We start from the raw sequence: 24,185 nt of genomic DNA, 5'->3' as shown, positions 1-24,185 counted from the left end.
GAATCGAGTGAGGCCGCAAACGCATTGACGTGATTGACGAGAAAGGCACGTGGGGCCCCCCCAGGATTCCAGGATCCCGGGCCAATCACAGCTTGCCGACCTGCTTGGAGCTTTCGTGGCCGCAATTGTACCAAAGTACCTAAGTGGCCAGACTAAGTGCTTCCAAGCAATCGAATATCGATATCGCCAGAAGCTTCATTTCTTTCCAAACACACCCACCAGCGCTCTTCCAGCTGCCTAACTCGCCCGCCATGGCCCCCAAGAAGAACGCGGCTCAACCGGCCCCTTCAGCCGCTGCGACCACCCAAATTGACACCACGACCGCGGGTTCTGTCCCTGTGGCTCAACCTAAGCCAGCATCGACATCGGCCAAGAACACCCCGGCGAATTGGGACCAGGTGCTGCAGAACATCTACCAGTATTACATGAACGAAACCCCACAGAGAACGAAGCTCATCGACGTGTTCCTCGTTTTCATCGCCGTCGTGGGCGCACTGCAATTCGTCTACTGTATCTTGGCCGGCAACTACGTACGTAGCACGAGGACTAAATGATGTGCATTTGGGAGGGCTGACTTGATGCTAATGCTTTGTCGCAGCCTTTCAATGCTTTCCTTTCTGGTTTCGGAGCAACTGTTGGACAGTTTGTCTTGACAAGTATGTGTTCTTACCTGTTTCCTGCCGAATCGTCGATGAAGAGGTCTAACAAGAGCCAGTCTCGCTACGTATACAAACAGCGGCCGCGAACAAGAGCGATTTCCCAGAGGTATCTCCTGAACGGTACGACTCACATAATCCAATCAATCCACCAAACTGAGCATATATATGAACATGTATATGTGTGCGCGTCATAGTCGTTGTACTAACATACGAGCGCAGAGCATTTGCCGACTACGTTGTCTGCAGTCTGATACTGCATTTCTTCTGCGTCAACTTCATCAACTAAGCAGCGATTGGAACAGCGGTTGTGCAGATACTGTGTGGTGGAATAGCGACTTCAATAAAGCATATGGCATGGGCCGTATAAAACATGGCGATTTCCTCAATTATATCCACGGGAGAGTTTGCCTAGAGGGAAAGAGAAAAAGCAATTTGATCCTAGCCAAGCAAGTAGGGAATCTTTTTTTATTAACAGAAATATACCAAAACAAACTCAAATGCTCATTATGATTCGCCACCGTCAACTTCATCTCCCTTTGGCTCGGCCTTTGGTGGACCACCGGCTCCTTTGGGAGGCGGCGGTACACCTGTGCCTTTGCCCTTGGGCGCATTGTCTAGCGCTATACTCTTCTGCTCTTCTTCCCTGAGGTAGTCGTCCATGAAATTATTGTTAGCGGCATGACGCTCCTTCTTCTTTCCACCTCGCGGCGTCCCACCCCGTGGAGGTCCACCCGTAGGCACTGAATCAACTATCTGAGCAGGTACTAAGAAGTCGCCTCCTGTAGGCGGCGGTGGCGGAGTGCTAACTTCTGTTGAGATATATTCGTTTGATCTCTTCTCGTTAAACTCGCCGTCGAACATTGTTTCTCCGGGGGCGTTGACGGGCTCACTCAATGGAGCTGGTAACCGGTGCAGCGCGCCGTAGCCCAAGGTACATCCCAGAGCTCCATCTCCCCCCCAGCTTCGGCTAGGTTGTATCGTGACTTCGCGCGCGACGTTGTATTCGTTATTGTAAACGTATAATCGGAGCGGCCGTCCAATGAAGTCCTCGACAAGCTCGCCAAGGGCACTTTCGCCATGTAATGCGCCTTCGGGGCTGCCAAGGATGTAATCGCTGTAAGGTAACAATCCAGCAGCATCGGCTGGCGAGTTAGCTGGTACATCAAGCACATGCCAAATGTTGGCTGCGAGCGAGATGGGCGCGAACTGAAGAGAAAGTCCCAGCGATGCGGTATCTACGGGCACGGGGATGTGCATTTCTCTTGTGCGTTGGCCCTATTCAAATGGCATTAGATTTCGCCGCTCTCTTCTCTTTAATCTTCAAGAAGCAATGGTTACCTTTGCGCTCCATAGTCCAAAAGTCACAGTTCCGCCGGCGCAGTTTTGTACTTCTTGAGCGAACAAGCTAGGGTCGGGATTATCCTACACCAATCAGCACCAGGTCGCCCTCCAATGACTGAGGGTATTGGTATGTACAATTGGTCTCCCGTTAATTCCAACGATGTAATCAAACCAGGGCTCAATTGGTAGCTCGAGATTCGTATTTCGCAGTACCTGGAAGCCAAAAGAGTCGCGATCGTGTTGATGTTGCGGGGCATCGCCATCCAGGCGGGACATGAACCGGTTAAGTGCGTTAAACATGGTCGCCGGATTGTCCCCCGCTGTTATGCGAGACTAGAATACAAGTTGTACGTGTGGACGAGGTAGAGTAGTTGTGATATGCGAGAGGGACAGTAGCGCGCTGGAAATTCGATGCTGTGGGATTATTGAAAAAGAAGAGTGACGTCTAAGCTCACCAAGAATGAGCTTGCCGCAAGCTGTCCCTTGAGATGACAGCCTTGCATGAGTGCCAAGGCGCTAGTGGCTTAAAAAGCGGAATAGAGGTGGACCCGATTGCACTAATATTCCTACTACTACTACATTCTCAGCCTTGCCTTGAAATTCATCTGTCGTCCTACATAATATTATCACCAGCATCGAAAAGTCATCTTATGTCTCTCAGAGTTATCTTATGTTAATTCTCAGTCAATTTAATTCTCATTCAGTGTCTATAAATAGGATATAATAACCAGCTTCGGGCCACGCACGACCGGTGAAGTTTTGTTCACGCGCCCTACTTCAGATTTCATCAGCCTCTTCTGTCTGTTTCATTTTATTGCTTCATTCGCTCTCGACACAGACGCCATATTAGATAGATTGGTGGAACACAGAAATGTCTTCACCTGAAGATGAGACGTTAAATTCCATAGAGCTACAGCTTGCGCGGGATACCCTCGGCCCTTTCATCGATGCACCAACTGCACAGCTATTCTTGCCGCAGGCCCATCAGATTCCCCAAGCTGCATGGGAGATTATTAGAAAAGTCCTTGAGAAGAATCCACAGGCAAGAGAAGATGTGAGCTTACTGACTAAATTGTTGGCGGAAGAGAGCCAAGCAGCACTGGATCTCAATATGGCTGGCCTGGGCGCCAACGGTATCGCGGAGCCTTCCAACTTTTCATTAAAGCCAGCAGAAAGGCTTCCTCTGACAGATAAATGCCATCACTACACAGGCCAGCACGAAGTCCCTTGGGACATCCAAAAGTTTGTTCCTGACTACCCAAACCTTACCTCCGCTCAGAATGCTAATTGGTCTTATAGGTACTTTAGTCAAAGATATTCCATCTTTTCATTTTATGATGGCGGAGTTCACATGACGGACGATGCGTGGTTTGGTGTCACACCTGAGCCCGTAGCAAAGTGAGTGCCCAGTGAGCTTTCTTCTCTCATAGCTCTCGCTAAGTTTCTTCAGCCAAATTGCGTACGAATTATCTGAAGACCATTATGACCCAAAGAAAACTACCTTGATCGATGCATTCGGTGGTGCTGGGGGCAATACAATTGCATTTGCTTTGTCCGAGCGATGGGAACGTATAATTTCCATCGAACGTGACCCTTCTACGCTTGCTTGCGCCCAGCATAATGCTGAGCTGTACGGCGTTGATCCAGGTGTAATTACTTGGATCCTTGGCGACAGCTTTGATTATGTTAATCAGCTTGTTAATTCACCAGAAAAGCTACATCCAGACCTGAGAGTTGATTTGCAATCCACAACGGTATTTGCCAGTCCTCCTTGGGGAGGGCCTGGATATACAACCGATGAGATCTTTGATCTGAGTACGATGCAGCCATATAGCCTGAACCAGCTACATGATGCTTACAAGAAAATGGACCATCTGCTGTTTCTCCCAAGGACAAGCGACATTCGCCAGATTGCGAAGCTCGCACCAAAGGGGCAAAAGCTTGAAGTTATCCAATACTGCGTAGAGGGGGCTAGTAAGGCCATGGGTGCCTATATTCCGGGAGAGGTTTCATCAGCATCTGAGGGATGATATCTCATCTTTTGAGCTACGGCGTCCATGGTTATGAGCGTTTTCATCATATATAAGCAAAGATTTTATATCTATACCCGGGCATCTATATATATTTTACATCCATGAAAATTCATTTTAATCTAATTTTTTTAATAAAAAATATGTGAAACCTCTGTCAGGGTGACAGTCATGGCAAAAGTGTTTGTTGCATTATACAATCAGAGCCGAATTGCACAGTTTGTGAAATATTTACGTACTGTAGCAGGGTTTTCTTAGACCTCTCTACCAATCAACACCGCCCACCCAAAAGAAGACTGTTCTCATTTCTATCCCATAAGCTGGAGCTATAGCGTCTGTTTTATTTATAAAAATTTGATACTTCCGCCATGGCCAAAGATAAAAAGAAGGGCTCGGATGCCAAGAAGGCGAAAAAGGTAGTTATCAATTTGGAAAATCTCATCCATCTCTACCCCTCCAAGTGCCCCTCCATGAAATATTCTTTACAATTATTGACCAGACCTTTCATGTAGGCTGAGAAAGCTGCCAAGCAGGCCAGCAAGGGAGAGAAAAAGATAAAAAATAAGACTGCCAAGCTTGAGGGCAGCGATGCTGAAGACGTCGACTTGGATGCGGTGCTGGAAGAGTATCGCCGCCAACAGGAGCAATTCTTGAAAATCACAGAGACGGTTATTGACGGGCCGCCAAAGCCTCGATCAGCATCCACCATTCTAGCTTCTCCTCATGAAAGCAACAGTCTGCTTTTGTTTGGAGGAGAGTACTTTAACGGTTCCGTTGCGCAGTTCTTCAACGACCTGCACATATACAACATCAACCGTGATGAGTGGCGCTGTGTGACTTCTCCCAACGCACCTCTGCCGCGATCTGGCCATGCCTGGACGAGATCGTCAAATCCGAACTACGTGTACTTATTTGGAGGAGAATTTTCTTCTCCGAAGCAAGGAACTTTCCACCACTACTCAGACTTCTGGAGGCTGGAGCCCGCAACAAGGGAATGGACCAAAATTGAGGTCAAGGGCAAGGACAAGAGCCCACCGGCGCGAAGCGGACACCGGATGACTTACTGGAAGCAGTATATCATCCTGTTTGGAGGCTTTCAGGACACATCTAACCAGACAAAGTACCTCGCGGATTTGTGGATATTCGATACTGTCAACTACGTCTGGCACTGCCCCGTTCTTCCTCCTGCTCAGCTCAAGCCTGATGCCCGGTCTTCATTTACTTTCCTGCCTTCTGAACAAGGAGCTGTCCTTTGCGGAGGCTACTCGAGAGTCAAGGCTACGGTTCAGTTGAAGAAGCAAAAGAAAGGAAGTCAGCCTCAGGGGCAGAAAAACGTACTCCTCCCCAAGGTTCATGAAGATTGCTATTTTCTTAGAATGGCTCTTCCCCCCGCTGAAGGAAACTCAAATGCCCCTCCTACAGTCAGATGGGAGAAGCGAAAGAAGCCAGCCAATGCGCCTACGCCTTCCCGTGCCGGAGCTACTATGGCATTTCACAAAGGCCGTGGTATTCTCTTCGGCGGCGTTCACGACGTCGAGCAGAGCGAGGAGGGAATGGACAGCGAGTTTTTCAACCAGCTGTTTGCGTGGAACATTGAGAGAAACAGATTCATGCCTCTTGCTGCGCGAAAACCACGCCAGCAGAAGAAGAATACATCAGAACAGCGAGTTGGCAGACGTGGCCGAGCCCAAGCGAATGAAGAGGAGCTCCTGCGACAGCTGGCGGCGCTTCAAGCTGGTACCTCTCTTGAGGACGCTGACGATATCGAGCTGGAAAAGATGCTTGAGGAGCCGGAGGAGGAAGAGAAGCCCGCTAGAGAAATGGCGGTTTCTATGGAACCGCCGCATATGCGCTTCAACGCACAGCTGACGGTGCAGAACGACGTGCTCTTCATCTACGGCGGTACTTACGAAAAGGGCGACCGAGAGTTCACATTTGACGACCTCTATGCTATTGACCTTGTTAAACTAGATGGATACAAGGAAATCTTTAACAAGCCCGTGGAAGACTGGATTGTAAGTAACCCAGAGCTATTACTATGTGTACATACGGATGGGATGCTGACCAAGATAAATCAGGAATCTGAGGACGAGGATGACGAAGATGACGAAGATGATGAGGAAGATGAGGATGAAGAGGACGAGGACGAGGATGATCAGGACGAGCCTGAGCAGCAGCTTCATACGGCAAGCAAGCGTAAGAAGAAGCAAGATGAAGTATCAGAGGTCGCTTCTGAACCTACACCATCGATTACATCGGAAGAAGAAGAGACTGAAACGACCGCCACATCAGTCGATGATGGCTTGCCTCATCCAAGAGTAAGCTTCCTCCTCTTTTTTGCTGCCCCATTTTCTTTTGAATTTTCTCGTGCGACTTGCATACCTAACTATGTCATCTACTTAGCCATTCGAATCTCGCCGCGAATTCTTCGTCCGTACATCAGCAGAGTGGCAGGAGATCCTCATGACCAACCTCCGCTGGAAGAACATTCAACCAGAGACGCTTGCCATCAAGGAGATCAAGGCCAAGGCGTTTGAGCTGTCTGAGGAGAAGTGGTGGGATTGCCGTGAGGAGATTACCGCATTGGAGGAAGAGCAAGAGGCGGCTGGTATTCAGGAGGTTGTCAGTCTGGCGGAGAGGGGAGACGGTGGCGCTGCTGGAGGCGCAAGAAGGAGATAAGACACTGATTGTTCTGCTCAATAGTTACCTTGGAGAAATTATGTCTGAGAAGGTTAGATATTGGTATACTTGTGGATTTCTTTGGATAAAATCCAGCGTTATGTAGCAACGTTCAGCTATGTCAACTTCCGATATCATTGTAGAGGCATGCAGCCAAAGCACATCTTTTTATCTCAATCACTTTCTTTCCGTACTTTGAAATTCAGTCATATTTTTCATTTCATGCTAGTAGCTTATACTCGAAAAACAACCCTCATCGCCAACAACGCCTCTTAATCACTCTCATTCATGTCCACTTCCATCCAAATTCTCTTCAACGACTCCCTCCGCCGAGTACCCCGGCTTCTTCCCTTTCACTCGCAACACCATCCCCGCAATCCATCCCACGAGTCAGTTGGGAGACTTGGCCATGGGGGGATACTGCTTGCCGTCGCGCTCAACCTTTGGCTCACAAACGCAACGGTCCTCCTCGGGGATGGAGTCCAGCACGCCTGGGATGTGACTGCCGCAGCCCCACCAAGTTGCTTTGTCTAGAGTTTGGTGAGTATGAAAATTCATTATCACACATTTTGTTTTTTCCTTCTCGTATAGGGGAAAGGGGGAAAGATGCAGTGAAGGAGTGAGATGAGGGATGACTGAGTGAGTGAGTGCTTACTGCAAGTGCTGCAAACGGCCTTTCGACACATGATGGCAGAGTTTTTACTTGTTTGAAAGTGAGATAATTTCAAAGAATTTGAGAAAAGTCGGAGAATGGTTGATTGTTATTATGAATTGTTCATCAGAGACAGCACAAAGAGAAACAATCAAGTATAAATAAGAGCAGTTTTAAGCCCGCGGTGGCCGACAGCGCTCCTAGTCGCCGGCCGAGACGCTGACCAAATCGGCGAAAAGCCCCGCCCAGCGGCCAGGATACAAGATACAAGGTACTTCGGCACTTTGCCTGGGATGTCCGAGTCTGACCAGACGGCGACCATTTTGCGACGAGCGTCGGCGTCTACTCTTGACAAATACATCAAAAAACGTATGACAAGATGAGAATTCATTAATATCAATCAAGATCTTGTAACAACAGAATGAAGTCTCGCTGCCTATCATGTACCGCGGCGGGTCTTCAACGCTTTGTCTCCTTCTTACAGAATCCCCTCATTCAGGCCCCCCTCCAACCCAGAGTTGGTATAATCCAAACATTTCCTTCTCTTCTCTTTCCCTTTGCCCATGTTCCATCCAAGGGCGTTCATCTTTGCTGTTTCAACAAGCCCTCAACGCCATTGTACCAATGTCAATAAGCATTACTAATTGCCCAATCCAAAAATAAGTGCTGCCTACGCCTACGCCGCGTTCTGATCACGGGCCGCCACCTCGCTCTCCACTATCGCTCGGATGAGATTGACGGCTAATTCGTGTCCTTGCTTGATCATCGCTTCGGCAGGATCCGCAGGCACGTGGAAGAACAAGACTTTCCTCGGCCTGTCTTGCTTATAGCAGGTGGCCAGACTTGAGTAGTAGATGAAGTCGCAGAGATAGCGACCAGCGTCATCTGAGATTCGGAGATCCGTATCAATCTAGACGCATACGTCATTTTTCGTGTTAGTGCTAATAATGATAGCAAGGTCACATATATTACCGCAGAGGTGAATGGCCTTACCGAACTGTGCTGCTGCCACCTCTCCCAAATGTCCTGCATGTTCAAGTCTGTCCTCAGCGTATCCGGCAGCCCGTGCCAAATCCAGTCCTCGCCTCGCTCTCCCTCCAGTGAGTCGAGGTGCCTGCCATCGACATCAAGGCTCTTGTACCCTGTGCGGTGTCCACGACTCTCGATCTGATACATGGGCCGCGGTCCCGCCATGCCAATGTGGATGACAAGATCGATCTTGCGACCAGCATACGTCTCCTCCCAAAATGATGGCACCAGCTCTCTCACCGTCTTGTAGCTGACTCGGATGGGCTCGGGATGCACCACAATGCGAACGGGTGGTGTGTTGACGGCATATCGTGAGTTGGGGTCCTTTGCTCTCAGCGCCGGGAGGTACTCTGGCAGGGATTTGGCGATTTCCCATGACGGGTTGATGGGGTATTCAGCCCGGAAAGGCTGGGAATAGCGCTGTTAGCATCATCCGGAGTAGAATGAGGAGAAATGGCTACGGTTACACAAACCTGAAAGCCAGTGACCAGCACTGTAAACTCCTCCTGTACTTGAGAACCCATGATATAGTATATATATAGCCAAGAAGAAGGGCAGGTCCTTTATTCAGCGACCTAGAACCCGGCAAAGTACACAACCCAGCAGCCAAGATCCGTGCAGGCCAGGAAATGATGCAAAGGTGGTGAGAAACGTCACTTTGGAGGATCAAGATTACCTTAATATCCTTTAGCCAAACAAGCCACGGGCACCGCTTAGTTAACGCCTCAGCGAGCTGCGCAGAACCGCACCCAGAACCAGGAATTAACTCGGAACCCGCCGAGGTAGATGCGCACTCCTTATCTATAGATCAGGTACAGGGCATTAGCTGGTGCTACGTAACACAGGCACAGCGCTCGAGCCTTGATGTCCCGTCTCGACTCTTAGCGAAGGCCATGCCACTGCTATTGAGGCAGCCCACCACTTAAGCAGCTGTTCTGTTGGCGGGTACAGCGCTGTCGGGAGGCACGCCATTAGCCCGCAGCCTTCCGAGGTGCGGGGGATGGACAGCTAGAGCGCACTAAGGCTGGACAGGCGAGGGAGCTTTGCCGCTTGGAGCTGGCAGGTCCACTGGAATTATTCAAGCTTACTTCGGCAGATACACTCGCGCTGTAGTTGCCCAGGCGTCTTCTGTAAGATGTGCGTACAGGCATACGTGTACTGTAGTGCGTCAGTATTGCCTACCAGCGCCCGCTATAGCGCATGTCTCGGTAAAGGTTGGATACAGCTTGCACCTTGAATTCCTAGCCGAGAATAACCAGAGGCTATGCACCTACCTACTTGGATATCTAGGTCCCTAAAGTAGGCAATAGTATGCGAGTTGGTAATATGCAGGATACAGACACTTCGAGGCTGTTGGCCAAAAGTCCTAATACATGGCATTTGCAGGGCATATGCTGAGGATACATGTAGGCTTGACTTCTGCTGATGCTGATGCTGCTGCTTGGCGGGGTTTACACCGAGGTAGCAAACAAGCGTGTAATCTTATCTGTACCACATCCTCCCTACAACATGACCTATGGCTCTTGTACAGAGTAAGCCATCGTAAAATAACAGTGTGCCCTCTCATATGATTACCGAGTACTCAGCAAGCATATTTCAGCGCACATTCAAGGACCATTTGCTATCCTACTATCTACTAGCATAGTCCCCCCAACTAGAATAACTCGCGTTAGCGAAACCGGGCATCGAATACGTGCTCCAATAGACCTATATATGATGCACCAGACTATAGTGGTATATACCTTGTCCTACCTACATGTACATATATTCATCACCACCACCACCAATCAGCCTGTCGACTAAACAACCCAGTCTGACATTGTGCTGACCAAAACCGAGTCCTGCATTCTTGTTGGTCACATTTGCTCGTATCCCTCGTCCTTCTTCTTCAAGTATAATTATAATCCCAGAAGCGAGGCGCGGCACGCAAAAGCCCCCCGGCAGCCTTCCGCGGGGTTGGAACCAATCCTATACACCCAAACTTCAGTTTTAGCATCCGTGCTATACCCACATCATTTCTCACAATATTGTGCCGCTCATCAGCCGACTATTATTAGGACTAGGTGAGCTGGAAGGCTGTAGCCGATATCTTGATCACTTGTGAGTAATGACAAAAAAAAAAGGAGGGAGTAGAAGAAGGAGTGTGCGTATTAATACCGAGGATAAACAAATGCTGACCTTTGGTGGTGCTCTTGTATAGTATAGGTATTACTTATACACCTTTTTCGTGTCATCCCAAGTCGGATAGCTTATGGTGTTGCCATCCCTGATCAGTCACATCCGTTGGATATGAAAATTATAATCATTGGCGCAGGCATCGCGGGCCTTTCGCTTGCCATTGCCCTCGGCCAATCTGGTCACCAAGTAACAATTCTCGATGCTGCCCCTCAGCTTGCCGAGCTGGGTGCGGGCGTACAGCTGACGCCACAAGCCTTAAGGCCTTGGTTCCAATGGGGTCTCAAGGAGGATCTACTGGCGGAGTCTATTATTCCTGAAAATCTGCATGTATGGGATGGAAATAGCGGCAACCTCTTGGGAAATGTTCGAATCAAAGAGATGGAGTCCCAGTACGGAGCCCCGTACATTGTTGTCCATCGGGCCGTTTTACACAACATCCTGCATCGCCACGCCATCAAAGCCGGCGGTGAGTTGCTCCTAGACAGCGACGTTGTTGAGTATGATTTCGCCAATGGTGCAGTCCAGCTACGGAATGGCAAAAGGCTAACAGCCGATCTTGTTGTTGGTGCCGACGGTGCGTATACTCATCGAAAACGGTGACATTTCCATACCGAACCAAGGAACTCTGCGTAATAGCTAATCTTTATGACTAATTAAGGAATCAACTCCCTCGCTCGATCAAAGCTTTTAGGGGATAAGAACCCTGGAAGTCTGCCTACTGGATGGGCCGCTTTTCGTATGACGACCGAAGTCTCCAAGCTCAAAGCTGATCCATCGACTTCGAGCCTGGTAGATCTTCAGTCTCGCAGCTCCAACTTTTGGATTGCTCCACAGGTATCATGCATGACATACTTGATAAAAGATGCCACTCTTTTGAATATTGTTCTTGCTCACCGAGATGATGTCGACACCAGAGAGCTTACTTCAGATGAATGCAAAAAGATAGTTCGGGACTTATTCAAATATTTCGAGCCTCGGTATGCATGATAACCAATTTTCTGCTTCAACTACTAACAAAAACTGGCAGTGTTCAACGCATATTAGACCTCTCTACACCCAAAATTGCCAACTACCCTGTATATGCTGTGCCGCCATTGCCCTCCTGGACTCATGAATCCGGCCGATTCGTCCTCATGGGCGACGCTGCCCACGCAATGGCCTTTTACATGTCCATGGGCGTCAGCATCGCCGTCGAGGACGCAGCCGCCCTTGCTGCAGCCCTAGACCTTGCTTGCCCTCCTGGATCCAATTTTTCTCTCTCAAATGAAGCAGATGGGCGGAGATTAAAACATGCACTGCACACTTTTGAAACTGTGAGAAAGCCGAGAGCTGAAGCTGTGCAAGAAGCCAGTCTTCATGGCGGCGACTCGTTACATACTTCGAATGAAGAAGAACGTAGAGTTCTCTACGAAGCTCTTGGTCATTCTCACAAGGATGAGGTCTGGCCGCTAGATAATGATAGTAGCAGAGACGATTTTGTTCGAAAATGTAAATCAACAGGTCAACGGCTTGGACCAGGCGGTATCACAGATAAGGGGACAAGAGATTGGTGCTATAACTATGATGCCATCGGCGCCATCGAGGAATACTACAAGTCCTCGGTTGCGGAAACACTTGCTTGATGCTACTAAACCAACTCGATACAAACCCCATGTGAGCAATGTCGATATAAGAGTATATAAACAAGATGCCATTGATATTGCAGTTTTTGGTTACTCCGCAAGATTCAGTTGAGTTCTGATAGTTTCGCAAAATGGTTGCCACCATCTCAGGAGAAATCTTTAAAAACTTCAATCCACTGTGCTGGCTTTTTGCGGCGGGTCAAAATCTCGATGGCCAGTCTAACTCTGTGAGGAAGCCCCGCAAGTGCGGAATTGCCACGTGGGGGTTACAATCTAGAAATCTAACAAGATCCGACTTCCTCTTAAATAAGCTTTCGCGATCTGTTTATAAGACCTCATATATATCCAAGTCTTTGGCCAACTACGCTCAGGCTCATCAACTCGTATCGCTGAGATTTACATATATCATTGTAAAATTGTACTCGCCATTTCAAAAGCCTTTTTTCTGCGTCAGTTCCGCTACTAGACGCCAAGATGGGATCTCAGCCGGATTACAGCCTCCCAACCCAGGAGGTTTCATTTTCGGGCTTTCTGTTTGACATGGATGGAACCATCATCGACTCTACCCCAGCAGTCGTCAAACACTGGCATGCGTAAGAATTATCTTTTTTATCCCACATCACAAGTCATTATACACAGACAAGATGAGAATTTTGCTGACGCGTTGAAAATAAAGAGTCGGTGAGGAAATTGGTGTCGCCCCTGAAGTCATTTTGGAGACCTCCCATGGTCGCCGGAGTATAGACATCTTAAAGATTCTTGCGCCTGAAAAGGCCAACTGGGAATGTGGGTTGCCTTTTTTTTAAACTGTCAGCTTACTTGTCGGCCGCCATCCAAGTGGATAATACTGCAAGTATTATGTGACACATTTTCGGAGACTGTGGTTTTGACAGCCCCAACTTCTTTTTTGGGGTAATAATTGTCAGGCGAGTAGAAGCCTACTTCATCTGACATGAGAGAGCTCTACAACAAATCAGTAGGAAAAAATCTTCTGACATGTGCCCGCAGACGTCACAAGGATGGAAGCCGAGCTCCCTAAGAGATACGCCGACGATGCCGTCGAGATCCCCGGCGCTCGCTCCCTCATTTCTTCCATCATCTCTTATTCCTTTCCCTGGGCTATTGTAACTTCAGGCACCCAGCCCCTCGTCCGAGGCTGGCTCAAGAAGCTGGCGCTCGAGACCCCTGAGCATCTGATTTCTGCAGAGTCCGTCGAGAACGGCAAGCCTGATCCGACGTGCTATCGCATTGGCCTGGAGAGGCTCGCGCTGCAGGACAAAGCCGGGGAAGTTCTCGTCCTTGAAGATAGTCCGGCCGGCATCAGGGCTGGTAAGGCTGCGGGGTGTAAAGTCCTGGGACTGGTAACGAGCCACACTGTGGAACAGGTCGTGGGGGCCGAGCCTGACTGGGTGGTAAAGGATCTCGAGAGCGTGAGGGTTGTGAAACATGAGAATGGTAAGATGACACTCGAGATTTCGAACGCGCTGCGTCTTGAGTAAGCTGGTAGCGTGAGAAAGAGAAACTCGGCTTCCGGTGTTGGAAAAGGAAAAAGGGAAGAGGGGTTATAGAGGGCAACTTCAAGTCAAATACCACAGATAATAAATCTTATAGACAACCAACTTTAGCATTCCGAACGAACAAACCCTTTGTGAGGGGAAGGATAGGAGCCTTGGCAGGCACTGCGCGTGCTCAGATCGATCAGCCCTGTTGAAAGCTGAAGATGTAGTAGAGCTACAAGCGCCCCGTAACCTCGTACGGAGTAATAATAGTGGTAGATTGTAGCACCATCGAATCCCACGGCCATGGAAATGAATATGTCTCACATCTAGTGAACTCACATCTCCCCCTGGTTTCTACAGATCCGGCCTCAAGTCCGCAATGTCTTAGCGCACATCCCTCTCTCACTTTGCGGTTTTTGGCCTTTTTCGGGTGCGAGAGAGTCATTAGCTTCCTTGTCTTGTAAAACCATGTTACCTTCATAATGCTTCGTGTTACCACATGATTTGAGACAGTCTGTGCTGTTGGAGGGTGTGATGGCTGTCTTTGACAAATTATCCTTCAGCTCGCCCTCCTCTTGGCCAGGGACTTATTGCGCTCGCACGTAGGTGTGTAAAATCGCGCGGTATATTCAACTCGCAATTACCTCTCTACATCTGCGTAACGACACGAAAAAGTTCGTCCGACCGCGAGCGTGTTCGCCCTGCGAAGCTGTGAAACTGGCAGTACAACATTACGTGCTTCCTGCTTTACAAGGTTGGTAAAACCAAACACTACTGATACCGTTACAAGATCTACAATATTTTCACAGCAGGCGGGATAAACGAGCGGGAAGAAAGGGTAAGCCGGGCACTAGGAGGCAAACATAAGGACCTGCTTGTATGTCATGCGCGCGCGCCAAGTATCGCAGATTTGTGCAAGCACAGCATTTCGGATGGGGCTCTGGCGCCCGGTTGACATGCATCCTTGTGCAGGACCCTCTTTCTCTGTTATCTATTTTGTTAGCAGTCGATTTGCTAGTGCCGCGTATTTCGTAGAAACTAAATATCCAGCATGCTATAGCATCGTCATCTTTAGAAGATCCCAGCTCAAGATAATCTCGCATATTACATTAAGACAAGGTACGGGGGTAGTACGACGGGGGGGAGGCTATGACGACATCACTTTTTTTGTTTCCCACTGTCTTCTTGCGAACTGATCTGATGCCTTGGAGAGGAGGGGCGCACAGAAGCTTCGGGTTGTGTGCGACAACGCCCACGACGCGACCTTCGGGTACGAAGCTGACTGGGTCAGAGTGCCAGGCTCAAAGAGCTGCCCGTGAGGCGAGGCTGACTTGTGCTACTGCGGCGCTAGAAGGCATGCCACAGTGTGCTCATTGGTGTCTGGCGATCGGATGAATTGGTATTATACTCGGTACGGTACAACGTAAAGAACTGTCAGCACTTCATCCGCCAAGCTTGTCAAACCCAACCATGATTCCTCTGTGACATGCATGCCGTAGATCTTGTCTTGTTCCTACGTTGTACGGAACACCTGTAACGTGATGCTATCCTATGCAAGGTTCCGTGTGAGGCGAAAACAACATCATGCCATCTCCTACCCTGCACCCAAAAGGCCGTCGGTTTTCTGAGGGTAAATTATGCCGAAATGCCGTGTCTTAACGCAGTCGATATGCCTCGTGGGGCAACATATCACAGTATCACTCGCTTGTCGGTTATGTGTCATTCTTCAGGCTTATGGGCCCCCTGATAAAGGGTTTTGCAGTGGCTGCTTGTGCTGTTGTTGGGCCGTCATTGCCCGCGCTCTTGTACGAGTAGCTGATCGCATCGCCGGAGTCCACTTATAGACGGCGAAAGCTACTGCGACGCTTGTTTTTTTTTTTTTTTTTAAATCTCGTGGCACTACTGACATGGTAAACAAGCAGAATTTTCCAGCTGGCCCCAAGCAGCGGAACTCGGCTTCCAAAAGGGTTACGTGCTGGCTTGGCTGCAAGTTGCAGTCTGACGTGCTTCAGAGGCTTCCCCCCGCTGCACTGTTTGATGGAATCACCTCGTCTTGGCAATGCTAAGAGCAAAGGAGAAGGGAAAGGGGGGGAGGGGGAGGAGGGGCGTTGTCATGAGTTGGAAAACTCGATTCTGTGAATGATATACCCCTGCTTGAAGACAAGACTGTTCCGGTAGGACGGTCAATCGGTCAAATCGATTCTACCCGGCGTCCAACTAGAGTCGCCGAGCCCAGCCAAACGCCCAGGCGCACCACCGCACTCGTATGCAGTATGGTGCATGAGGAACATCCCCACACTCAGGAGATCCCGGGTCTACCTGTGCTCATGCAGGCAAGGGCCAGTGTGGCGGTTGTGCAGTAGCATCGGGGAACCAGCCAAGCCAGAAGAAGCGCCAGGGCAATATCAGGCACACGTGGGAAGGCACGCTCTTCGGCGTGAACCAATGGAAGAGCTTCGTCGCCCAAACTAAAGCGGTTAGGCGGGCACTGCCGCTTCAGAGCTCTTCGCCAAATAGCGACTTTGCCCACCCATTATACATGAAGTAGCCGCCGGGTGGTTGGTGCACACTTTGGCCATGTACCATGGTATTTTGGTCAGATGTCTGCGCGGCTGCCTGCGGCAGAGATGCGTATTGGCTTATGAAGTAATCCCAACTCTGCCGTCTTGTGTAAGCCGCCTTCTCATCCTGCAGGAGAGGCACAGCTCAGATCGAAAAAGGAGATGACTCCGTTATTTGGCGCAGGCTAGCCATATGCGGACCTTTCTCTCTCGTTCTCACCCTCTCGGTGTCTATCTCTCCATCTCCCTGACTCCCTTCTTTTTCTTTCTTTCTTTTTTCCCTCCTCTCTTAGTCTCCTCGCGCCATCTATCACGCTATGACCCTTTGCCATGTGGGAGCCTAAAAAAATTCTCGGGAAGCGATTTGACTGGCCAGGATGCGAGATTGTATCTCTTCGACTAGCTAGTTTGACAACGCTCCCCATGCTCCATCCTCCTACGCTGGATCTTTATCCAGAAGGATATCTTGAAACTTTATGGAGCTAACTAGAGTGGCCGAACACCTTGCGCCACTATCCACCCTGCAGAGCTAGGCAATTATAGCATATCATTGGGTGGTGGTGCTCGTTAAAATCTCCGGAGGCTTGCAGTTCAAAGCTGAGAACAGATTCGAGAACATGAGATGGATGCAGTTGATGCTATTTCATTCCTGTAGGGGTACTATAATGCAATTTTTGCGACGGTGAGTGTGCGGAGTACTCCGCAGGAGTAATGAAATGCATTTAATCGCGACCCACGAGCGTCTGTCATCTCCGAGCGGCATGCGCCGGAACACCGCGCATAGGAGCACGAGCTGAGTGTTGCTCAGGTATTGCCGAACCGGGGCTATCATTTGGTTACAAAAGACAGAAAGACAAAAAAAAAAATAAGACAAAAAACAAACTTAGATGAGGGTCGTGCCGCCGCGAAGCTTGGCAGCTTGTGAAGCTGTCTCTTAGCGCTCTGGGCTGTCCCGATCAGCCAGGTACTTGAAAAGATTGACGGCGTACCACAGTTGCTCAACAAGGCAATGAGCGACACTTGCAAGTCTCGATCGAGAGCTTAAGAGACAGGGATCGCGGATCCATCCACGTGGCCGCCCGGGCCCCAAGACCACACTAATCTCCCCGTCCGGCCGCGGGGATTTTGGTTGATTTTCCAATCTTCACGCCCTTGAGGCCTCAAAACGACACGCCCCGCCCTTGGCCCGATTTGTTGAAGTCTCGGACCAGCCGCAGGTGGGATAATCAAATAACCAACGTGGCTTATGCTTGGCTCAACCAGACGATAGTCGTGCATGCTGTAATTCGTAGCGAGACTATACAAGCATTTCTGTCTGCATCAGCTTTCGTGAGAAAGCCCAATGGTTTACTAGCATGTTGATATCCAAATGGCGAAGGGCCCAAAGTCTGAAAATCGTGCACGAATTGATGAGTGGCCATTCCGCAGCAATGACCCCGCACTTCTCTCCCACATATCCGCCGTGTGAATCGGTTGGTATAGTGCCCTAACAGGTACACGCAAGAGAACGAGATAGTACATTGCTGCTCATATCTTGGTAAAAGTGATCCGCGCGTACTCTGCGTTCTTGCCGAAGATCGAACACAGTATGGTGTCCGGATTGTGGTGCCCGTTTGGGGCCATCTGCATTTTCACGCCACTTTTAGTGCTGGCGGGGAGTGATACGGTTGGAAGAGCCCAGCCCATGACACTTACTCGTACACTGCTCCATTCAATCTAGATATGTCTATTTGCTCCGGTCAGTTCATGCAGATGTGGAATGACTTGAGGACAAACCGAGTTCGGCCTTGCGGTTCGCATCTCTGCTCACATGATCGAGGTCACGTTTTGCTTTGGACTGCAAGTGGAGTAAAACCGTATCTCTTGCTTGTTCTCAAGGGTCCTTGTAGACTGAGGCTGATCGATCAATATGTTCATTGCTCCGAGTAAAAAGAGACTAGACGAATTCTCGTCTCCTCATTGATACTATCTCGCAGCACAGCAGTGTCTAGACAAGCCTCCCGCAGCCAACGATCCACAGTGTTACTGTAGTCTCTCTCTGCGTATTTTAGCTACATCCTTTCAAACACACCACTGTCTCATGTTGGGGTAACGGTTGGTTTTTCCAAGGGGTTTTTTTTAGGGGAGAAAAAAAAACTTTGGTTCAGTTCTAGTAGCACTGTATACCCAGAAAGACAAGTCATAAAAGGGAGAAAGAATATTTGATAAAAGCAGCGATCATGTAACATGACACTAAGAAATTGCAAGGCCAGCATTGGCCTCTCGGTGTACTAGGAAAAAAAAAGGTCGCACAGCTTGTACAAGGTATTGCTGTAGTCCAGATCTTTGTGGCAAAGATGGACTAGGCCGATGAGCTAGGGTATTCAGCTGGTAAGATGTAATTTTTTTTTAGCCTAGCGAGTAGATCAGTTGAAGCTTGTTTCCCCTCTCTGTCCTAGCACCCTCCTGACTTTCCTCTGCGCCAAAGAGAGATGATCGAGACCGATTATCTTTGGCGGGGCTAACCTTCCGAATCCTTGGTTAAGACCCGAACGGTCTACAGTAGCATCATGCGCCGTTTATGCTCCGCGGATTGTGGCTATCATATCCCCTGTAAAATGGCTTTTTTTGCCGTACAGTTGGCCAATGGATCGACGCCGCAGCTAGTGCTCCGAGTATGGCTGAACTGATGCGCGGGGCGCGAGGGTGTGCGCGCGCGTGGCTTTTGCTTCAGCAATTTCGACAGCTCGAAAAGGAGAGTTGGGGTGTGTGTCGCGCATCGCCTAGTCAACGCAAAAAGACACCATTTCAGGCTTGGCGAGGTTTTCTTGTCTCCCACACCAAAGACTTGAACGCCATTGGTACAGAAAGGCTAGGACGGCCAGTCTGCCTCTCTTACAATGTTTATCATGCCCAATCTGACAGCATGATCACAGCGATATGTGATCTGCAGCCCAGTTTGGTTTGCAGTCGATCGCCTAACTCCAGACCAGGACAGTCCTGTAACGCTCAGTTTTGTATGTGACATGTGTGATTAGTCAATTTTCAATTTCCTCTCCTTTTCCGTATAACAATTAGATGCCATCCTAGCGTGGTTATTCACTGCCCCACAGGCGTATAGTTTTGCAGTCATATGCACGTCCCTGACTCTGCCCTTGGCATGTCCAGGTACTAGGTAGTTAGTACGTGTTATTGCTCCGAGAGCCTGTAGCATGCTACTTATTGAGGTAGCTAAAGCTGCGGCTAGCCTTAGGAATAGACCAGCGATCCAAAGGGCTGGGCCTGGCCTCACCAGAGAACTGTTAGATGCAGACGGGGCTCAGCCACAGCTTACGTTCAGGCCGTGACACATGTCCTGCCGGCCTCGACTCAGCCGTCAAATTTCTTTTCTTAGTGGAATGAGCCCCCGACAACCCGAGATACATCCCCCACATTCCGTATTGGAGCCAAATGGCTGGCCCTAGCTTGGCACAGTATTGGAGTCAAAGCGCTTTGTCAACGAGTTGAGAACGATGTTTTCGATGTTTTCGATTTGTTCTAGTCGCCCTTTGCCGATTAAATCTGAAACCCTTGGTTCGTCCCAAGTCACCAATGGTATACCGTCTTTTTCATTGACAGTCATGATTCATTGGGGCTTTGTTAGACGCCGATAATGACCGGAAGGCCCGTCGTCACCTAGCTCAGCTTGCAGCGTCTAAACTTCAGCGGCTGAAAAAAAAAAAAAAAAAAATATGGCCTGATGGGCGGTAGACGCTAACAGCCACGCGGTGCTATCTGGGCACGGAATCCTTTGAACAGATTCCAGCCGCTGCGGCAGCAAATTAACCATGCCGAAGACGGCAAACAAGGCGATGTGAAAAACAAGGGTGAGACTTCTTGTGTAGGATCGCCATAGATCGTCACTGCACAATGTCTCACTGAGAGTAGGAACCTAGGGGAGTGTATATAGATCGATAGCCGGCTGCTGGCTGTACCATCCGGGGTTGTTTGAGCCCAAAGAGAAGCCTGTCTTGGTGATCGGCACCCCAGTTACCATTCTTGACTATAGCAAAGTGCGCATCCAGATCTCTGGGTCGAGACCGTTCTGCTCGGCACTGCCGCCGCGGCCGGGCCAGATTTTTCTTTTTTAAGTCGCCTACCCATATTCGGCCCTCAGTGTAACAACGGCTGGGTAGAAGTGGCGATTAGCGCCCCATCACTTCCAATCTCTCGGGACCGATGTAAGGCTGATAGTTATTATTATCTTGTCTCATTTGATGGACCTCGCTTGGAACTAACCGCATGGCAGTCCATATGTACGATACTCCTTCCTATTCGTATATCCAACAGGGTCAATATTGAAGACTATATGCGGCTTGCGTGAGTCCTTCTCTGGGGATGTACTGACGGTTATCACAACAGTGGTGTCTCCTGCGTGATGCAGCCTAAGGGTCAATCTCCGAACACAAGATGTTGCGCAATATGTACGCCGAAGGGAAGGGACCATGCAATTATCTCAAATTGTGTACGTTCTAGAGGATTTATTTGTGGGCTCGAGCTCAGGTGAACGCGAGTGCTCTCCGAGGTACTCCGCTATATAGATGTTACGAAGTAGTACTGGTAGTAGGAGGAAGGGGTGCTTTGCTTTGCTCACCACCTATTCTCTTTCGTACTGGTACAAATATTTGGTTGAGAAGCTGGACTGCGTTGGTGGGGTGCAATGGCTGGATTTGCTGTTGGTCTGAGCGCCGTGACACGTTCTGTAAGCGACTGTGATGCGCATATAATCTCCTGAGCTATAGTAAAGCCTGGGTGCACCATCTAGCCCTCGACCGCTAGATCAGATATAGCTAGAGGTGGCGCTCCTTGGTAGGCGAATGGCTTCTTTTTCACAGCTGAAGACGCCATTTTTTCATTTAACAAGAAAGACCTTGCTTCTTGAAGTTAGTCGGCTTTGGGCATTGAGCACACCGCCAATGAGACATGGTATGGCAATGCGGAGTATTCTGTGTCGTGCGAGTGTAGCGGTATTGCCCGTTCCTTGTTGATCGTATAACCCATGCGAGCAATCATGTCAGTGACAAATTACGAGTACGGTAAATCTGTTACCTAGACGTCACCCTGTAACAATGCATAAGACAGCGCCGCTTGTCATCTCTTGGAAATTTGACGTCTGGGAAATAAGAGGTCACTGCGCTTGAAGGGTGTTGTACTACGGGTAAGACGATGCTGTGTCGTGAGGGTGGAATCATGTTCTGAGACAATAGATAAATGTCCTGTAGCATTTGACTTGAAGAATGAATGGACTTTCAACGGCCTGTGTTTTGTTGTGTTAGCCCATCGTGGTCTGCTCGGGACCGAAGAACTTCGTATACCGGAGCGCTAAACTCCGTGGCGTCTCCCCCACCGTTCCGTTCAGCGTTGGTTTGACTTGATGTCTGCTGCTAATTACAAGCTGCCGTTTAAAGGAGGAAGGATAATATCTGGTGAGCTAAGCACACTGGGTGTCCGAATCTTGTAAACCAGACAAGACAAGTCAATGCAGCTTATTTCCTGGTGGCGATGGGCGGCCACGGCTGTGAAGCTGGGCTTGACAACGAATCAGCACGGCAAATCAGTGTGACGAATAAGCGAAATGGGTTGGAAAAAGCCATGATGCTCAATCCGGGTTTAGGCCTGTTTGCCTGGGGTAGAGCTTGCAGGGATCGAGGGTTGACAGGCTGTTGATGAGGTGTGTGATGGTCCCGAAACAGGCAAAGCTCCGCGAAGGACGGGCCTCGGAACGGTGGGGTCGCGCCGGGAGGTCGATCCAACTGCTTTGGGCAAAGATTTTGGCTGCTAGAGAGGGGAAATGCGCGTGGCCGAGATAGGATAGGCAGCGTGGATGTGCCACGAGGTGAAAATCCCGTGGGTTTATGCGTGCCGCATCATGAGAGCTCTCCTAAGGCTACATGCCGTAGATGGATTTTGAAAACGAGGCTGAATGCTGCGCGACAGTGGCGGCATCCAATTTTATCATCCAATGAATAGCGTCATATTCGCCTCATCAGCAAGGGAAAAGTGTCTTGGAACGAAAATAGAACGCTCTTACAGCAGACGAGTGCCTCAGCTCTGGACGCTTGACGCCCTGGCATACAACCATGATGCCAATCGAACCGCCTCTTTGTTTCCCCCACCAAGACGGTGTCGGAGCAGAGCATGTACAGCGTGTAGTACTCAACTGCGAAAAATCCACACAGAAACTCTTTTAGGCTCTGTGCATCATGGCTAAAATCAGGGCAGCAGGGGTGTAGCGCCGTGGCAGGAAAAGTCGGGAATCACGTCCAGTCACTGCCGCCTGTTTGGAGCGTGGCGAGCTTGTCTCGGAAGAGGTTTAGCAGCACAGGCTGCCTGAGCTAGAGGGCGCGGGCATCATTGGCGCAGCCCGGAAGGCAGACGGCGAAGTGGTGGTGTGCAGAGAGGAAGAGGTTGAGCGTAATCTAGTCGAGCTGCTCAACCGGGTCTGTCCGGGCCGGGTGTGGTGGGCTAGAAGAAAGCGAGAAGATGGAACGCTCCGGAGAACCCAGTGGGCAAATTAGGTGAAATGAAGCTTCTCATGAACCACAGATAGCGAGATTTTTCACGATGATAGTGCCAGGTACCCAGCGATAACAGGCGAGATAGGTAGATTAGGTAACGGCCGAGTAAGCAGCTTGGCTGCGGATGATGACGCGCCGACGAGGTTACGCCCAAAGAGGGATTTTCAAACCTTCCCAAGCCCTTTCCCTTTATCGCAGCTGCTGGGAGCAAACTCGTACATGTGCAGCAAGTACAGAGTTGGTAGGAGCGATCCAGCAAAGCTAGCCCGTTAGGCAGGAGGCAGCCGTAGCAGGAAGGAGCCGTGCTGTTCGCTCTCGATGCAGACGCAGATGCAGACCCAAGGTGGCCAGCCGCCTGGATCCGTACAAGTGCCCGCTACAGTGCAGCGAGAGCAGCACTGAGAGCAGAACAGCACAGCGCAGCATCCGTCTCTCCTTACCGCGCTGTGCTAGGCCTAGCGGCAGCTCCCCGACCTGGTGGGTGGTTCATCCCAACCACGGTCATTTGCGTCGACGGAGGGGCAGAGGCTGCCGTGCGGTGTCCAATTACAGCGCCGGACGCCCTGGGACCTACCGACGGCCAGGATGGACAGGGACAAGGTCTGCTGCAACTTGCTGCAACTCGCTGCATCGCAGCACGCGAGCTGCAGTGGCCTTGGCGGTGCTGCTGGTGGATCTCACACCATTTTGGCTCGAGCTTTGGGTAGGTTTGCAAAGGCCCAGAATCTCAGTGTGGGCACACCGTCGCATGTTTGACCAAAGTTACGCCTCTCCGCCTGGGTCGTGAGATTCTCATTGGGAAGCGCCGCGATGAAGCTTCTCACGATGGCGGCATACTCCATGCGTGGTGCGAGTGCGGATACGTACCTAGGTACCTATTGAGAGGACTTGCGCAGATGCAATACCTGGGCTTGAGTTTGTACCTGTACAGAGTACACGGCAGCGGCTGCATCTCCTCGCTGTCTCGGTGCATACAAGTGCTAATTCCTCAACACTGAATCCCGTCTTCTGGCCATCCGTCTGTCCTCCCTAGCTCCCTAGTCTTGAAGGGTATCTGCACCGAGTAAGATTGTCATCACGACGGACCGCGTACGGTATGGGCGTGCCCCCGCCCTCCTCGTCTCTCTCGTCTCTCTCGTCTTCCTCCTTGGCTGCCGCGAATGGCACGCGGGATGCCATCGCGTTATCCCGCCGGGCCTCCTCCAGGCCATCCATGCTTGGTATAGCACTCGTATTCCCTGCACTCATACAGTACGGCACAGGCGCAGGTTCCACGTTGCTGGAGCGCGAGGCTTAAGGCGACGGACGCCTGTGCCCACGTACGTTGACAGCGTCTGCCCAGGCCTCGTCTCGCCTCCTCTCCTTTCCCTGTGCTAGCATCCTTCCCCAGTCCCACCAT

General features: G+C 50.1%; 9 protein-coding genes across 9 annotated transcripts; 7 read left to right on the top strand and 2 right to left on the bottom strand.

Moving 5' to 3' along the window:
• The first annotated feature begins 145 nt into the window (after positions 1 to 145).
• GGI43DRAFT_392955 (dolichyl-diphosphooligosaccharide-protein glycotransferase) lies at positions 146 to 1,158 on the top strand. The gene is made up of 4 exons (XM_083204614.1): positions 146 to 530; positions 599 to 656; positions 716 to 779; positions 879 to 1,158. Exons 1-4 carry the CDS (start codon positions 252 to 254, stop codon positions 943 to 945), a joined length of 468 nt encoding a protein of 155 aa, XP_083064822.1. The 5' UTR covers positions 146 to 251; the 3' UTR covers positions 946 to 1,158.
• GGI43DRAFT_392954 (GRASP55/65 PDZ-like domain-containing protein) lies at positions 1,159 to 2,425 on the bottom strand. The gene is made up of 3 exons (XM_083204613.1): positions 2,136 to 2,425; positions 1,998 to 2,081; positions 1,159 to 1,934 (listed from the first exon to the last, which is right to left on the bottom strand). The coding sequence occupies exons 1-3, from the start codon at positions 2,298 to 2,300 to the stop codon at positions 1,164 to 1,166; spliced, it is 1,020 nt and encodes a 339-aa protein (XP_083064821.1). The 5' UTR covers positions 2,301 to 2,425; the 3' UTR covers positions 1,159 to 1,163.
• A 185-nt stretch (positions 2,426 to 2,610) lies between these two features.
• GGI43DRAFT_392952 (RNA methyltransferase) lies at positions 2,611 to 4,172 on the top strand. Its single transcript, XM_083204612.1, has 3 exons — positions 2,611 to 3,242; positions 3,300 to 3,398; positions 3,451 to 4,172. Exons 1-3 carry the CDS (start codon positions 2,872 to 2,874, stop codon positions 4,028 to 4,030), a joined length of 1,050 nt encoding a protein of 349 aa, XP_083064820.1. The 5' UTR covers positions 2,611 to 2,871; the 3' UTR covers positions 4,031 to 4,172.
• A 226-nt stretch (positions 4,173 to 4,398) lies between these two features.
• Positions 4,399 to 6,709, top strand: GGI43DRAFT_379374 (uncharacterized protein; the record flags this gene model as incomplete). The annotated part of the gene is made up of 4 exons (XM_083202828.1): positions 4,399 to 4,446; positions 4,543 to 6,045; positions 6,109 to 6,348; positions 6,434 to 6,709. The coding sequence occupies 4 exons, from the start codon at positions 4,399 to 4,401 to the stop codon at positions 6,707 to 6,709; spliced, it is 2,067 nt and encodes a 688-aa protein (XP_083064819.1).
• A 144-nt stretch (positions 6,710 to 6,853) lies between these two features.
• GGI43DRAFT_146160 (uncharacterized protein) lies at positions 6,854 to 7,330 on the top strand. Its single transcript, XM_083199364.1, has one exon. The coding sequence runs from the start codon at positions 6,998 to 7,000 to the stop codon at positions 7,241 to 7,243; it is 246 nt and encodes an 81-aa protein (XP_083064818.1). The 5' UTR covers positions 6,854 to 6,997; the 3' UTR covers positions 7,244 to 7,330.
• Positions 7,331 to 7,920: 590 nt separating this feature from the next.
• Positions 7,921 to 9,137, bottom strand: GGI43DRAFT_146154 (pyroglutamyl-peptidase I). Its single transcript, XM_083199363.1, has 3 exons — positions 8,864 to 9,137; positions 8,355 to 8,798; positions 7,921 to 8,271 (listed from the first exon to the last, which is right to left on the bottom strand). Exons 1-3 carry the CDS (start codon positions 8,912 to 8,914, stop codon positions 8,038 to 8,040), a joined length of 729 nt encoding a protein of 242 aa, XP_083064817.1. The 5' UTR covers positions 8,915 to 9,137; the 3' UTR covers positions 7,921 to 8,037.
• A 1,133-nt stretch (positions 9,138 to 10,270) lies between these two features.
• On the top strand, positions 10,271 to 12,700 carry GGI43DRAFT_146200 (FAD-dependent oxidoreductase). Its single transcript, XM_083199366.1, has 4 exons — positions 10,271 to 10,490; positions 10,591 to 11,142; positions 11,227 to 11,545; positions 11,596 to 12,700. The coding sequence occupies exons 2-4, from the start codon at positions 10,680 to 10,682 to the stop codon at positions 12,188 to 12,190; spliced, it is 1,377 nt and encodes a 458-aa protein (XP_083064816.1). The 5' UTR covers positions 10,271 to 10,490; positions 10,591 to 10,679; the 3' UTR covers positions 12,191 to 12,700.
• On the top strand, positions 12,428 to 13,750 carry GGI43DRAFT_146178 (HAD-like domain-containing protein). Its single transcript, XM_083199365.1, has 3 exons — positions 12,428 to 12,783; positions 12,867 to 12,976; positions 13,199 to 13,750. Exons 1-3 carry the CDS (start codon positions 12,665 to 12,667, stop codon positions 13,687 to 13,689), a joined length of 720 nt encoding a protein of 239 aa, XP_083064815.1. The 5' UTR covers positions 12,428 to 12,664; the 3' UTR covers positions 13,690 to 13,750.
• A 1,012-nt stretch (positions 13,751 to 14,762) lies between these two features.
• On the top strand, positions 14,763 to 15,253 carry GGI43DRAFT_146088 (uncharacterized protein). Its single transcript, XM_083199362.1, has one exon. The coding sequence runs from the start codon at positions 14,839 to 14,841 to the stop codon at positions 15,082 to 15,084; it is 246 nt and encodes an 81-aa protein (XP_083064814.1). The 5' UTR covers positions 14,763 to 14,838; the 3' UTR covers positions 15,085 to 15,253.
• The last annotated feature ends 8,932 nt before the right edge of the window (positions 15,254 to 24,185 follow it).

Source organism: Trichoderma evansii (assembly GCF_050947405.1).
Source record: "Trichoderma evansii strain SZMC 28006 chromosome Unknown GGI43scaffold_2, whole genome shotgun sequence".
Classification (NCBI taxonomy): Eukaryota; Fungi; Ascomycota; class Sordariomycetes; order Hypocreales; family Hypocreaceae; genus Trichoderma; species Trichoderma evansii.
The sequence above is the reverse complement of the archived record's forward strand: the minus strand, read 5'-3'. Positions and strand labels throughout refer to the sequence as shown.

Coding starts and splice junctions, on each gene's coding strand:
- GGI43DRAFT_392955 (XM_083204614.1), top strand. CDS start 252: ATGGCCCCCAAGAAGAACGCGGCTCAACCGGCCCCTTCAGCCGCTGCG. Junction 531..598: donor GTATCTTGGCCGGCAACTAC/GTACGTAGCACG, acceptor GCTTTGTCGCAG/CCTTTCAATGCTTTCCTTTC. Junction 657..715: donor TGGACAGTTTGTCTTGACAA/GTATGTGTTCTT, acceptor AACAAGAGCCAG/TCTCGCTACGTATACAAACA.
- GGI43DRAFT_392954 (XM_083204613.1), bottom strand. CDS start 2,300: ATGTTTAACGCACTTAACCGGTTCATGTCCCGCCTGGATGGCGATGCC. Junction 2,082..2,135: donor GAATTAACGGGAGACCAATT/GTACATACCAAT, acceptor TGATTGGTGTAG/GATAATCCCGACCCTAGCTT. Junction 1,935..1,997: donor TTGGACTATGGAGCGCAAAG/GTAACCATTGCT, acceptor CCATTTGAATAG/GGCCAACGCACAAGAGAAAT.
- GGI43DRAFT_392952 (XM_083204612.1), top strand. CDS start 2,872: ATGTCTTCACCTGAAGATGAGACGTTAAATTCCATAGAGCTACAGCTT. Junction 3,243..3,299: donor GTCCCTTGGGACATCCAAAA/GTTTGTTCCTGA, acceptor TTGGTCTTATAG/GTACTTTAGTCAAAGATATT. Junction 3,399..3,450: donor ACACCTGAGCCCGTAGCAAA/GTGAGTGCCCAG, acceptor AAGTTTCTTCAG/CCAAATTGCGTACGAATTAT.
- GGI43DRAFT_146160 (XM_083199364.1), top strand. CDS start 6,998: ATGTCCACTTCCATCCAAATTCTCTTCAACGACTCCCTCCGCCGAGTA.
- GGI43DRAFT_146154 (XM_083199363.1), bottom strand. CDS start 8,914: ATGGGTTCTCAAGTACAGGAGGAGTTTACAGTGCTGGTCACTGGCTTT. Junction 8,799..8,863: donor TGCTGGTCACTGGCTTTCAG/GTTTGTGTAACC, acceptor CGCTATTCCCAG/CCTTTCCGGGCTGAATACCC. Junction 8,272..8,354: donor GGTGGCAGCAGCACAGTTCG/GTAAGGCCATTC, acceptor GTATGCGTCTAG/ATTGATACGGATCTCCGAAT.
- GGI43DRAFT_146200 (XM_083199366.1), top strand. CDS start 10,680: ATGAAAATTATAATCATTGGCGCAGGCATCGCGGGCCTTTCGCTTGCC. Junction 11,143..11,226: donor TCTTGTTGTTGGTGCCGACG/GTGCGTATACTC, acceptor TGACTAATTAAG/GAATCAACTCCCTCGCTCGA. Junction 11,546..11,595: donor TTCAAATATTTCGAGCCTCG/GTATGCATGATA, acceptor AAAAACTGGCAG/TGTTCAACGCATATTAGACC.
- GGI43DRAFT_146178 (XM_083199365.1), top strand. CDS start 12,665: ATGGGATCTCAGCCGGATTACAGCCTCCCAACCCAGGAGGTTTCATTT. Junction 12,784..12,866: donor GTCGTCAAACACTGGCATGC/GTAAGAATTATC, acceptor TTGAAAATAAAG/AGTCGGTGAGGAAATTGGTG. Junction 12,977..13,198: donor TGAAAAGGCCAACTGGGAAT/GTGGGTTGCCTT, acceptor ATGTGCCCGCAG/ACGTCACAAGGATGGAAGCC.
- GGI43DRAFT_146088 (XM_083199362.1), top strand. CDS start 14,839: ATGACGACATCACTTTTTTTGTTTCCCACTGTCTTCTTGCGAACTGAT.